Here is a 15,431-nt window from a genome sequence, read left to right on the forward strand (position 1 = left end):
TTCATGTAAGCAAAAGAAACCTGAACTCCAAACTAAATGACAATATTTGTCATTGCCTTTAAAAACAATGCATTTACCACCACAGTGGTTAAGGTTTGGTTATACCGTTTCTTCTGACAGATAACAGTGATAATTTGCAGAATATGTTATTGTAGGCATTTAAACAAACAATTTATGCTGTAATATGTTTGATGAAGCCAGTGACAGAGTGAGTTTACACGCACTAGTATTCAAGACATTATATGGGTTTTTGAAGTGTTCCAGTTATATTCTGGAGGGATACGGTCTTGTGAGCATGCAGTTGAAGTTAGAGCTTTAAATGAGATGCAGCAACTAACATTTCAGAGCAAAACATGCCATTTTGTCAAAACAATTCTGCACCTTATCAAAAGCTTTAATTATAGCTATGGGCTACATCCTGGTTTAGCTAACCCACATAGTCTCACTGGAGTACTGCAATAAAAAACACAATACTTTGGCATATAGATACCACGTTCAGCTGCCTGATCACTGTTTGTAATGTGTGATAAGTGCAGAATGAACTTGACGTTTGGTAGTGAAACAAAAAAACGGTGTCTGTTTTGTCAATCTCACCATCCATCACTGGTAATCGGAATCTAAATCTAGTAGACTGGTAACTTTATCAGTGTTAAGGTATCTGGAAAACAAACTGGGTTCTTCCTGAAACTGTTAAAGTAAGTCCACCACTACGGAAATGACAATGCTGTCAATATAATACACAATATCACAAATATGATCAAAGCCATTGAACATGATTGTTCTCAGCAAAGGCTGGTAGCTCAGAACAAACAGAATCAGCGTCTCTGTCCTCTGCTGTTTCTAAACATGCTTGTTTCTTGTTTTGTGTTTTCTTTCAGGGGGAGATTTTTCTGGAAGTCCATATTCCCATCCCCAGTATTCCACATACAATGAATCGTGGAGATTTCCTAACCCCAGTTTATTAGGTAGGTGTATCCTAGATCTCTGCATCCAGTCCTGTTTACCAGAACTGGATCAATAATTGTATCAATGAGTTTCATTTCATTCTACTACACATCCCGGTTCCAGCCTCTCTAATACTCTCTTGTAATACGCTGTATCTTTCATGCTCCACTGTTCATTTTTTTCATTATATTACATTTCTTTCTGTATTGTACCTTACAGTACAATACATCACAGACATACTAATGGTTCTGTGGAAGGATTTTTAAAAGACTGGCAATTTGGAGTGTGAATGGATCTAAAGAAAAGGGAAGACAGTGAGAGAGAGAGAGGAAGGAGCAGATTAACAGCCATTTATCTGCATAAATCATCAGTGTTGCGTTTTGGGATTTGCAGGATTTCATGATAGGCTTTTCACGCAGTCACTCTCAAATTAGCGATTAAGTCTATGAAAAACAATGGGAGATGACAACAGTCTCAAAAGTGTGTTCTCAGACAGCCTGGAGAGAGGTGTGACAGCAGAATCCAGCAGCAGAAATATAAAGAAACTTGTTATTATTCAAAATGACTTTTGTTGAATGATTTCAACAGTTTTCAAATGTTTTGTCACATTGCATTCTTACTTGAAACATTTCTTCTGCACTAGTGCCAGGGGTGGGCAATATGACAATATATACAATATATATATGAGTGAGCAGAGAGTGATGATTTTTGCATCAGTGTGATGAAGTTCCTTGATTTGCCAGGTATTTTATTTACTGGATTAGCTTAAAATCAAAAAGTTCTGGTTATTTTTATATATTTTATCCATTCATAATTTCCCTATCAATTTTCCAGAAAATGTACATATCCCTTCATAGAGGATTGTACCAATATTGGCCACTTTCCCACCAGAGGCGAGAGGACTTTTCTTACAGGACTGTCAGTTATTGTCAATGCTTTGGTTTCTCCACCAGCGAGATAATGAGACAATGAAATTAAATGGAAGTTTTCCTTACAAAAACCATCATCCCAACACTGTCTTCACGTCTCTGCATCAGTGAAACAAATTAACCCTGAGCCTTAAACAGTCAGTGTCAAAGTCGTTGTCTAGGGAGCCATCGCAGGGGTCACGTTTAAAGGTGAAACGGTCAGGAGGCGGCGATGTAAAGGTCAATAAGTGAGAAGGGTCAGGGCCGTGCTGACCTATAGTGTGCACCCACCCTTTCCTCTCCCCTCCTCACCTCTCGTCTTCCTCCCTCCCTCCACCCTTCTGTCCTCAGTGTTTCAGCAGGATTATGGGTCTCTCCTGGGGACGGAAATCGGCTGCTCTTCCAGTCTCTTCACCAGCCAGGCAGGACAGATGCAAGGTAGGTGGAGAAAGACAGAAGAGACAAAGCAAATGAGAGAGTAAAGAGCATGTGTGATGACTCAGAAGGAGGTGCAATGATGAGGAAAAATTATGGTAGAGACTAGAAAGAGAAGAAGGGAAGAGACTGTAAGGTAACTTTAGTATGATAACGGATGAGCGGCCACATAATATGAGGACAAGACACCCTGAAAGGTTTAAGATTGATGGCAGGAGAGGCTGTGATTCAGAGGAAAGGCGGGGAAGGATGAGAGTAGAGGTGACAAATGAAAGAAAGGGGAGTTTAAAAAAAGAGGCAAAAGGGGAGAGAGGGCGTCTGAAGTCTTGACTGAGACTAAATAGTTTGTCAGGCCAGCTTAATGCCTCACTTCCCCAAAGAGCCTCCTGAGATTACCTGGACTGTGGACAGACATAACCTGTCAACACACAGCCGGGCTGATTGATGGAAGTGACAGAGACAGGTGTGTTTGTGTGCGTATGCGGAGGTGGCTTTTTTCTGTGTGTATTAAGGTGTGCAGGTGTGGGTTTCTGTGTGTCTTTGAGGTTACAGTATTGAATTGACCTCTTCCCTGAGGAGAGAATAGACTCAAGGGATCAGCCGTAGTAGAGCTGTACTCAGTGTGTCAGCTTAGACTGTCACTTAGATAGAGAGTGTGTGCGTGCGTGTGTGTGTGTGTGTGTGTGTGTGTGTGTGTGTGTGTGTGTGTGTGTGTGTGTGAGAGAGAGAGAGTGGGGAGATGAAGAGAGGAGTGTCAGAAAGTAGACTGAGTTCCTTTTATTAGTTGTACATGACAGGGAGACTAATTTTTTCTGTCATTAGCTCCATCAGCTCATGTCATCTCATCCTTGCCTTTCACTACTCACATTCAAAGTAAAATATAGGCTAATCTTAACAGAAAAAATGAAGCTGCTCATTACAATATATTCGGGATAATTCAGATTTATTACAACTTGGGTTTTATTTTAACTATCATTTCTATATCTAGAACTCACTCACTGAGTTAATTGCTCAGATCTGTGAATGTGACAACATTGCTACAGAAGTTCAGTGGGGAAAAAACACGAGGACTAGATAATCACATACATTTTAAACAAATCCTCAGAGACAGCACTTGCTCCAGTTGTGTCCTGTGCAATGAAGGATTAGTGATTCAAGTTAGTGTATGCACACTCAAACATATCAGGTATGTAGGCAAAAAGGCACAAACAATCTTAAGAGAATAAAGGTCTAGAAAGCACATTAGAATCTTTTAATTATTTTAATCTTTTTGTTTTTTGGACCCTAAATTTTACTGTGATTCATTCATGCCACCTCATTTTCACATGTAGAAGACAGTTGTTTTCAGCAAAAAGCTCAGATAAACTCACTGGATGTTATCTGGCCAGCGCCAAATGGCAAGTTAGCAGCTAGCTGGTGAACACAGTGGAGCATTTAGCAGCTGAAGAGCCAGATATTTGCCTCAGGAGTTGGCGGCCAAAACAGAGTTAGACTTACATTCATCAGGTGTCCAGAGCACAACTCCAAATGCAAATATTGCTCTGTAACCGCTGGATTGTTTGCTAACACATTCACCATTTCAACAGTGTAAGGTGATAATATCCCAATGTGTGTTTATAGCTTACTGCACTGCCCATAAGAAGCCAAAACTGTAATTAATGCAGTTTTAAATAATCTGGTTAAACTGTTGGCTTCATTGCAGCGAAGTCATCATATTCCAAATCCCAGCACCCATTTTCTTTGGTCTCTCTGATTGATCGATTGAAATATTTGTTTCTGTGTTTCTCCTCAGGGTCACCGTACTACTACAGTGCAACATCACGGGGGGCGGGCCCTGCTGCCACTGCGACAGCCTCCGCCTACGATCGCCACTGACCCCTCCTACTGAGAGAAGAGGAGGATGAGGAGAAGGAGACGAGGGAGGGAGGGAGGGAGGGACGGATAGCACCAGCACCGTGCAGTACAAACCTGCCTACGCACGGACAACAATGAGGATGAGGATTTCAAATTTCTGACGTCAGTGAAGTTTGAATTTTCTTTGATTGACACTGCAACAAACTCACTGCTGGGCTACAACACAGACAGACTGTTTGGGTATTACATTACTGTTTGGACATGGCAGTGTCAATAACTGATAGATATAGGACTGATCAGAAGATATTGTAAGCAAGTAAATTCGGACCCTCCCATAATATAGCTAGGCTTGGTATCCCTGTCTTGTCTTTAACAAATTATCTACAAATCCAAGAAGTCAGTGGAGCAGTGAAACTGTATTGTGATCTTCTGGGTAAAATGTTGTGTTTTCAGGTTGGGAATATTTTTGATGAAATTATTTGAGTTGATAAGAGGAAAAACACTTTTTCAGACAGTCTTTTTATGCCCTGACATCAATCAATCAATTTTCTACGCCATGTTACGATGAAGTAAAGACAATCCAATTCTCATAACTTTAAATGACCAAAACTACCCATATCGTTGTAATCGCTTTGCTGTAGATTCAATACATTTCCCCTGGGATCACAATGCTAAAGAAGTGGGACACCCTACTTTTTAGTGGAAGTGTTCAGTTTCACAATTGACCGTTTGCAAAGCCCAGTCCCCTCTAGTTACTGTTGCTGTGCCTGATTTAAGCGGAGATGGTGCTGATATGTTAATGCTGAACTAAAACACACACTTGAAAGACTAAACAAAGCGAAGAAATATTTAGTTTTAGTCTGTAGTGATTTTACAGTTAATTGATGGGCTCAAATTTAAGTGATGAACACATGTTCATTCCATTTTTGTTTGCGTCAGACTAATTAGATATTGTGTTCATTGATAATGGTCTAATTGCTTAATTTTCATTTGAATAATCAGTTTTTAGCTACACACACTACTCACAAAAAGTTAGGGATATTCGGCTTTCAGGTGAAATTTCAGGATGAACCTAAAATGCATTCTAAACTTTCCAGGTGAACTTAATGTGACCTTCTCTAAACTTTTGAATGCACATGTCCAACTGTTCAGTGTTTCAGTACTTTTTGCACAAGTTGCTGTTCTCTAACAAGAAGCTTAACAGCAAAATTCACAACAGGTTTGATCCATGAATCGACCAATACATTTCCTGCTTCAGTTAGAATTGGTATTTAAACAGTCCTCCTCATCATGCTGATCACATTCTGACATCATGAGACCAAATCAGCCCGTTTAATCTGTCATTACACCTTCGTTCTTCTATTTCTGGCTTTGAAAAAGGCTACAAGAGAAGACTCCACCCTCCAGAGTATCGCCCTTTCAACAGCCCCATGCTCTCTGCTTCAGAAATCCAGAGCTCGACGGGCCTGCTGTGCCAGTGTTATGGCTGCTAAGATTAGATAATCGCTAAAGTTTTGGGGGTGAGGTTCTGCAAACGGTCAATTTCAGTGGTTGTAGCCAGATCCAAACGTGTTTCCCCAATAAGGAAAACTGTATCCTAACATCCACACTTGCATTCAAAGTGGTTTGAGTGCCACTGACCGACCTTTCAGTAAAGCACAGCCTAAAACCTGAACCCTCTGCTGTAAAATGAACAGTGCATATGTTCACATCAGACCAAAATCAAATCCAACAGGGAGTGTTATTGTACAAGAAGGTGCTATCCTACCTCCCCAGCCAAGATTTAGTCCTGATCAAGAGCTATTTATAATGGAGGAGACACAGAGTAATATATTAAGAAGCTTTTCTGCGCTGCACTCCGTGATGAGAGTGAATGCCTGTAATGATTTATATTATGTGTCACACTGTTGTGCTAGAATAGTGGTGATGATGATGATGATGATGATGATGATGACGACGATGCAGTGAAATATGAAATCTTACAAACTTTCAATATGAAAAGTCTTTGTTTATAAGTATGATCCAATTGCGATTTTCCTGTTTATAGTTTCTTGCCTGGTATCAGTTGACACAGGTGCCAATGAATAAGACGCCATTTTTATCTGCTTCCTGAATATTGAAAAGAAGAGCCAGGAAACAGCGGCACCCTCTCTTTCTCTCTCTCGCTCTCTTTCTATTTCTCTCTTTAAACTCCCCAAAGATGGGCCCCCCCTAGTGGATCGGCTGACTAACTACAAAAGCACAAAGAGACTCAATCATCATTTAAAGGCGCCATTTTACTTTGTTGACCTCCTTTTAGAACCATTAAGTTCTTCTTCTTCTTCTTCTTCTTCTTTTGAGTGCTTGTCCTTGTGCTGTTTGACATCCTGAAATTGTTTTCTATAAAAGCATTGCTTTCGTGAAAAAAACACAAGTGAAACTGTTTTCTGTTTTTTTATGTCTCCTACATCAGTTCTGCGCTGTGACAATGTATGACACCAGGGTCGAGGCCTTACCCATCATGTACAGACAGAGAAGGGCAGATTTGCTCTTGAGCACTGATCTGAAATCAGTGTGTAACCCCTCTCAAATGTCTGAGGGCCCACGGTATTGATCTTGTGAGAGGGCAATATCTCCCTGAACCTGTACCTAGCTTCCTGTCTCACTTCTGTCCATACAAGATTTGTACAGTAATCAGTGAACGAGATGAGACATCACAATGTCAATAGAAATTTCAATTCTTCACATTTGAATTTAGATTTTAGAGATGAAGCTTTCTTTGCGATTAAAAAGAGTACGAGGTGTGTGTTGTTGTTTTAGCCATCGTCTGCAAGTGTTTACATACCTTTCGTTTGTTTGTTTGTTTTGGGTATGTGTGGCTGACCGTAGCGCTTCATTGCTACTGTGTAGTTTTACTAGCTAACAGATTGGATGCACCAAATCTGCAGCGTGAGACATAAAATATAGCTATATAAACATATACCTATGAACACTGAACAAAGCTGTTAGTTTTCTCAATCTTCGTTGTTTCCGCGTTTTGAAATAGTGATAGAGTGGATCCTTTAACATTTGTAGACCTTAAAAGTTGTGTACACACAACTCTAAAGAAGACTCTTATGACGGCTCACCCGCTGTGCTGCCAGCGTGCACCGCAGCAGGAGCCTTTCCTTATTTCTGTCTTTCTCTCTTGATCTTTCTGAGGCATTATTGAACCTGAACCACACCAGCTGAAAACAAGGACAGTGCCTTTAGTTTTATATGTCAACAACCCCCTGACTGACCACACATCACTAAAACAAGGTTCAGCTTCCCTCCCTGCAACTCCTTAAACAAAAGTCTATCTGCCCATGCCGACACGGGGTTGTAGATTATACAAAGCCTTCCACAAATAAGTAGCAGTCCAACAAAACCAACTTCAAATAATAATTTACAAGCTGTACCAACAGTAACATTGCATCTCCGATAACAGGATCAAACACACTATACTTACTCATCATGGTTCTGCATCGATATATCCTTTAACATGGACATTGCAGTAAGAGATTCTTTCATAAATATTGTAAGAATGTTAAAAATACAAACTCATGTGATGGAAAACCCACTATGCAATCTACAAACAATGTCAGGTGGCTCCAAAGTAACAAAAAACTAAATTAATTCCCAGAAAGGTCTATTTCACTAAAGTCAATACAAGCCATGTAAGATCAAAGATGGCGGAGGACTCCCTCCTGGTCACCGCAGACACTGGTAGCCTGAAGATGTATAAATGGGATCACAGTTTCAACCGCTGGTATTGCTGCAATACAGCCTCCAGCCACTAGCTAGCGCTCCGCTGTGGAGCAGCACTCGACTTTAATGACTGAGAATGAGAAGAGTCCTTTCGCTGGCAGAATAAATGTTGCTCAGCCCTGCAACTATTTCACGGATTGCCAAACTTTTAATGTATCCAGTGAATCTCAACAGCGACTACATAGATTGGCACAACATTTAGTTCGGTCATTCAAGGTTCCCAGAGGATGAATCCTAATGGCTTTGGTGATCTCATGACTTTACCCTCAGTGCTACCATGAGGTTTGCATGTGACATTTGAGACAAATGTCTTAACAACTGTAGGATGGATTGCCATCAAATTTTGTTTTGACACATTTATGTTCCTCTGACAATAATTTTGTTGATCCACTAACTTTTCATCATGTGCCATCATTGGGTCAAAATTTCAATTTGTCCAATATGTTGGTTTGTGCTAAACTATGGTGACAAGACGTCCTGGTTTGTTTGTGACCATCCTGCTTTAAAGCAGATTAAAGCAGAGATACAAATATCTGTAAAAATCTGTAAAAAAGTCCCTGTAGACTCCTAGTCTTCTTGTTACTTCACAGCTGTCTGATGTTGTTTTTCATTCCAGCTTCAAAGTTGTTAACAAGATTGCCTACCATGCACTGAGTTTATATTTTCACTATTCTTCCATAATAAATTTTATGAGCGTGTCTCTGGGAGATATCTATGCAGGACTGTGATATGTGATACACGACCCTGGATCGGGGCTAAACCGGACCCACTTGGTAGACATAGGGTGAACACTGACAAAAGGCACAAAATATACAAAAAAGCCAAGTAAGCGACAGACATGCTACAAGTCTGTTTATTAATATTGCTTTTTTTTTAATTCAACCAGAACGTCTTATAAATGAATTACACCCTATTTTCACAGACACACACACTTTACTGTAAACATGAGGAAATATTGATTGAAAGTCGTTCTCCTTGAGGAGGTGAATCCAGTCGTTCCTTCACCAAACCGGCCAAAAGAATCCACTGACACATTAACAGGATTATTTGTTAACTATGCATCTCATAGTGACACAGCTTGCCTTGCCATTGCTTTGACCTAATTGGTTCACATGTGGAGAGAATGGGTTGTCATTGGCCTGCAGTGGTTTCGATTGGCAGCCGTGACATTGACTGCAGCGACTGTCATTGTGGGTGGTACTGTAGGAAGTACGGCAGGCAGAGGCCACACACACACACACACACACACACACACACAAATATATAAGTACAGGCACACACTCTCTCCCTCCCTTTGTCCTTTGCGGAGTGGTGATCGCCCCTCCTCTCATGCCCCTGTGTTCCCCAGGGGAGGCCAAACCTGCTGTGCCATCAGAAGCTCATCCCGTCTTTTTTCTCCCCCTCCCTCAGCCCTAATCTCATCATATCTCATGCACTCGTCTTCCCCCCTCTCTCCTCCCCTCCCCTCCTGTAGCACTGCCACACCACCAGGATTAGGAATATTAAAACTATTCTGTTGATTTCAGACCTGTGACCTTCCTCAAAAAGTCCTCTCTCTTTCTTCAGACAGCCCTATTAATCCTTTTTTCCTCTCCTTTCTTACTTTTCTCTCTGACTATTCAGACATGATGCTCACTGTCCTGTCAGGAATTCTGCATAGGAATGAAGCAGGTTGTTTTGTGCCAAAGCGAGGTCATTTCAATGGCATTATTGCTGTCGGTATCTTTATTTGGCCAAGAATATTTTGATATTGCATCTCATATTCTGTTTTCTCTTCGTGTATGTATAGAGCATTTAAATCACAAGGAAACACCACTTTCAGATCAAACAAAGACGTTTCATTTCCAGTTTTGCTCCATGAAAACACAATCGCATTGTGAATTTATTATCCCAGCTCCAGATCAAATAGGAAACTGAAGTAAATGCAAATTAGTTTTTTTCTCTATTATGATTTCTCTCCGAGTGTGTACCGCCTGACTGTATCTCAATATGAATCCATGAAGATGGCTACTTCCTTCGTAAAACCTGAGGGGATTTCAGCATCACATCTTGACAGCAATTAGTGGCACAATCTGTTTCATGCTTGCTGATATAACTAGGCTCTGGACAGATCTCATACTGAAGCGTTACAATGTTCTGTACATCTTAATATTATTCAACTGTGGAAGAGGAGAAATACACAGGACTCAGCCTACAAAAATCAACTGTGCTTTTTAAGCAGATGTTTCAATCAAAAAAAAAAGAAAAAATAGATAACATGATTTTTCACCTTACTGTGGCCTTTCGTGTAACAATCTGGAGTTTTTTTGTGTCCATGGCTTCCTATCTGGGGTGTTAAAGAGATATTTATATCTGTAATGTTTTCGTAAAAAAAAAAAAGAACAAACAAAAGACAGAAAGGATTACGTCAGAATGCAAAGACAGATGCAAGGAAGAAATTAGGTTTCAACGATTCAGCTTGCTCTATTCTTCAAAATCAAACGCGACAAAAAGAAAACATATCTGTAACATTCACCAAAGCCTGTGATGCCTGTTTTAAATGATAGATTCTTGTACAAAAATATAAAATAGCAGAAAAGACTTACAGATACAAACACAAAATGAAGATAAGAAATGCCTTCAAATATTCTGGAGGGGAGGATTTAAAAAAAGTAAAAGAAATGCTTCTTTAAGAAAATGTGTATGTTTTTTATTCGATTTTCTAGTAGTTGCAAACAAAACTTGGTGTTTTTTCTCTTTGTGTGTTGTGTGTTGTCTTAATATTTGAATGTATTTTACTGCAGTGCGAATTTGCCAAAGATATCATATCACTTGATTTCTCTCCTCTTTTTTTGTTTCATTTTTTTTGTTCCTGAATTGTGACCAATTTTGCTCAGAAAACTGGAAATAAATGGTGAATTTGATATTATGCTTATTTTTCATATTTCTATTGTTAATAATATTGTTATTATTTCCTGGGTTTGAGTTTCCTGTGAAATATTAAATTGCAGTTTGCTTGATGCATCTCTTCATACTCAGTCTGTGTACCTGTCCATCCGTCCACCTGAGTGACTGTTGTTGGTGAATTATTCCATTTATGTACCTGTAATGTGAAGCTAAGAAGTAATTATTTGTAAATATTTGCCATAATTTTATTGGTCCTTCAGAATAAAAAATAATTTTTTGGAAAATGAAAGGCTCTGTGTCAGTACTTAGCTGCAGATATACACATTTTCTTCATGAACATCAACCTGCGTTCAAACAATACACACACACACACAGACACAGACAGACACACACACACACACACACACACACACACACACTGCTGGTCTAAATGCCACATTCCTCAACATCCAGCGTCAGTCTGGACAGCTGGAGACTTTAAGAGCAGGAGGTTGTTTGTGTCTCAGTGTGACCCTGCAGCACAGCTTTCATCCTGGGGACACAGATCTCATCTCAGGGCGTCTGTCTGGAGGCGAGGGTGGGACGCACCCTCCCTCACCTCACCCCCCTCCACCAGTGAATGGAGTGTCCCAGTACTGCAGTCTTGGCTGCTGGCCGAGTCCAGGAGGGGGCAGAGGTGTGTGTGTGTGTGTGAGAGTGTGTGTGTGTGTGTGTGTGTTTAGAGGAGAGGAAGTGGGGGAGGAGGAAGGGAGAGAGGGGTGATAATAGGACACAAGGCACGACATGGCAACAACACGCCACAAACACTGAAAACAGCACAAACCCAGCTTGAGACACAGGCCGGGCTGTCTGTAGCTTGGGTGCCTGCCCGGGACACCAGAGCGCTTTTTATGTGTGCATTTGTGTGTGCATCCAAGCAGTTTTTGGTTCCTTGCCAACAAAGAGAAGCCCTGTACGGGTGTGTAAGAATGTATCATTTGGTAAAATATAACACTTGAGTTTTATTCCAGCAATTGGGCTGGATGAACCCACCGAGGGGGCAAAAACAAGCTCTGGGCCCCTAGTGGGCCCTTCTACACATGTTTCACCATCCTACAGTATTCTTGTGCTGAAATACTTCCATCCTTCAGGTTTAAAGTGTTACTTCGTTTGTAACAATTTGATTAAAAACGATTGTAGTAAAAGGAGCATTGCACCAATTTTACTTGTCAAAATCACTATACTGGTACCACACAGCCTGTGAAATCAGCTGGAAAATATCTTCTGTAGCTCTGGTAAAATAAAGAAAAAAAACTGGGGCATGGTGTTTGAAAGATGTGGATGTTAAGCAAGATACTATTGAGTTGCATTATGGGAATTGTAGGATCCAGTGTTTCTGGAGCCTGAGTCACACTAGGGAGTAAAATTCAGGATCTCAGCCTCTTCCGCATCGTTTTTGACCTTTTCCTGTTTAATCTGTCGTTTACAATAACACCTGGTATTCAATGCATTTGAACAAGACTCTGACAAAGGCCCCACAAGGCCCTTCCCATTTCAGTGTATATTGGTGCAAATCACCAAACAAATGAGCTATTAATCAAATTACCCAAAACTAATTGTCACACAGACAATCTGGTGCCTTCAGGGCCCTTCAGATAAACATTATTTTGCTGTACTTCTCATGCATGTTACAAAATCACAGTTAGATAAGGACATGGATAGACAGTTTCACATCTCACTCTCACTCACTTCTCACTCATTTCACAACCATAGTGTTAAAGAAAACTGTGCTATGCAAGAAGACTATTTGAATGTGGCCAAACATTCATCGTAGGTAACAGTGTTTGTCTGACAGGTGCAGGGCTGAAAGATCTGTCAGATCAATGTCCGCTTGAAAAATGAGGGTTTGACAGTGTTGTTAGTTAGAAAGCAGTGCCACACCCTCTGCCCCATTCACTCTCCTCCTATTGCTCCAGATTACATAACATGAATGGTACCGACATGTTCTGTCTCTCTCCTCCCCTCCCCTCCCCTCCCCTCTGCTTCCTCCTCCTCTGGCTTCTTATACACGAGGAGGAGACAGACAACAGTGGTACTTATGGAGGCCAAGAAGTCATGCAAATTAACGTCAGTCAGCATCAGTATTTTTTGGCCCTCCAGAGCCCCTGTAGGGAGGAGGTGTGTGGGGCCAACTGAGTATAATTGGGCCTCAGCTGATTAATGAAGAGGGGCTCATACAGGAGAGAGAGAGGGATTAGAAGAGGAGATATTGAGGAGATATCAGGAGTGAGAGAGCAGGGCCTTTAAATCAAACAGGAGGAGAGAAACTGACAAAACACACAGAGGAAAAGGAGTGTGCTAATGCATGTGTAGCATATTCACGATGGCTGCTGTGTTTGCATCCCCACTCTCTGCCATATCTGCGCTCTTTCGAATTTATACTGTTTATCTCCATGAGTGCATTTGTCCTGTGTGTGTTTAGGTGTAGCAACATTATTGGCGATGCACAACAAGCATGTAAATTCTATGCATTTATTATTTTGTGTTCTTTTACTATAAATGATTCCTCTGATCCATTATAACTTGGATTTGAACACTGAAAAGGGCAAGAAACATGAGCACACGTATGATCATACAAGTTTTAACAAGATTATTATCATTCCTCTCACGTTAAGTCCAATGTCAATGTTTTAAAAGTGATTGCTTTTTAGAATATCAGTGCATGGCAACAACGGTATGGTTAGTGGTTATAGCAAGGAAAATCACAGTTAAGGTTGAGGTTAAGCTAGACATGCCACATGGCCATACACCATCCTGACCTCCACACTGTTACTGCCTTGCTTCACCACATCAAGGAGACACCATACAAATATGAAAATATGGCCCAAGTTGCAGTAAACAAGAATTTTACATATATTTTATTGACCGTTTCAAACTAGGGGTTTTTAACCTGGGGGTCAAAACACATTTTTTCTGCCTTTTTCAAATCATTGCTTTTTGCTTGTAAATTAGATTGTTTTTTAAAAGCCTCTAAAAAATAAAACAGTCTGTCAGAGGAAAACCTCTTTGGTTGAACAAGTCATCACCCAGTGACATTCGAACGCGACAAATTGCAAGCCGACACTGCCTCATTCTCTGGGCTCGCAAAGAAGTTTCAATCTCACATTCACTTGTAATTGCATGTCACCTGTTTCTATCATCACCTTTAATGATTTGGCTTTATTACTGCGCAACTCAAGCAAGTCGGAGAGAAGCAGGCCCGTCCTCTGCTGGTCTGACTGTTGGCTCATCAAGTGAAGAGAAACTCTCTGACAGACTCACAGTGAGAAAATGTGGTTTGACCTTATCACAGAAGACATTTGGACCTCACAGAATGAGCCTTTACATGCCTCTCATTGCCCTTTACAGCGGCACCCATGTTCAGACAGACACACACACTCACAAAAGTCACAGATGATGATGATGACAACGATTACACAGTGACAGTGGGAAGGATGAGCAAGGCTTGTACAAAGTGCTTATGTCCTGTGTTTCACTCATTAAGGCCCTCCGGACACCAGAAATGACGAGACATGTAGTTCCATGTAAAGTTTTTTCCTCCCCCTCAGCCCGTCACTCACAATCACTCTCTCACACAGTTACCACATGTAACAAATGTCAGATGTGAGTACAGTGTGTGTGTGGACGTGTGTGGACGTGTGTGGATGTCAGAAAGTTGACGGGCATGGAATCAGCTTGTTGAACTAATAGCCTAACTAATGTGTCTACATTTCCTCCCTCCCTCCTCACCTTCCTCACCCCCTCCTCCCTCTGCAAAACTGACATGTATGAACTGAACTGAGAAACAAGGGAGGGAGAAAAGAGAGAAAGGAGGGGTGAAAAAAAGGGGGAGAGGAGTGGGTTGACAAGCGGCAGGCCCTCTCGCCCTCCCGTCTGACTCCGTCTATCTCCCCCTCACTCCCTGAGGATTTGTCTAGGAGGAAAGTGCTATGATGAATAGGCCTGTCTAAGCTAACCTAGCAGAGACCAATTAGAGAGAGAGAGAGAGAGAAAGAGAAAGAGAGAGAGAGAGAGAGAAACAGAAAAACAATGAGAGAAACTAAAGCAAAGGGAACACAAGAGACGGAAAAGAAGGGATCGTGAGGAAGGGCAGATAGGTTAAAAAGGAGGTAGGAGGATTGGGGTAAAGAGGAAAGTTTAAGACAATGCATGTTGGGAGTACTGTTGTCTACATTTGTGTGTGTGTGTGTGTGTGTGTGTGTGTGTGTGTGTGTGTGAGCGAGCTGTCAGTGCTGAGGGAGAGGCAGTGTGAGCGAGGTTGGCCTCTTAAGTCTTAACCTCGTCTGCTGCTGCAGGAGAGGCTTTGACAGCAGAGACGCACAAACAGGACTGACCCTCGCAAAACACCACCTCCTCCTCCTCCCCCTCCTCTTCCTCTTCCTCCTCCTCCTCCTCCAGAGAAACCTTTCACTGGTGCGCTCGTTGTACCACATCTTCCTCTTCCCTCACTTCTTCCTGCTGATTATTCTGTTAGTCCATAAGCAGCCTTACTCACCCCCCACCCCTCCAAATTGAGGTAACAAGTTAGGTTTTGGTGATATTTATTATATCGATAAATTAACCAATGTCTGCTAATATAGGCAGATGCTTTCATTT

At 41.2% G+C, this 15,431-nt stretch overlaps 1 protein-coding gene across 1 annotated transcript in view; it reads left to right on the plus strand.

The window, feature by feature from the left end:
• Positions 1–4,163, plus strand: part of pax5 (paired box 5) — a 51,655-nt gene extending 47,492 nt beyond the window's left edge. Inside the window, exons 9-11 of the mRNA XM_070856533.1 lie at positions 879–965; positions 2,205–2,291; positions 4,081–4,163. Coding sequence (XP_070712634.1) covers positions 879–965; positions 2,205–2,291; positions 4,081–4,163 — 257 coding nt within the window. The remainder of the gene's footprint in view (positions 1–878; positions 966–2,204; positions 2,292–4,080) is intronic.
• The last annotated feature ends 11,268 nt before the right edge of the window (positions 4,164–15,431 follow it).

The sequence above is a fragment of the Pempheris klunzingeri genome, chromosome 3 (assembly GCF_042242105.1).
Source record: "Pempheris klunzingeri isolate RE-2024b chromosome 3, fPemKlu1.hap1, whole genome shotgun sequence".
NCBI classification, from domain to species: Eukaryota; Metazoa; Chordata; class Actinopteri; order Acropomatiformes; family Pempheridae; genus Pempheris; species Pempheris klunzingeri.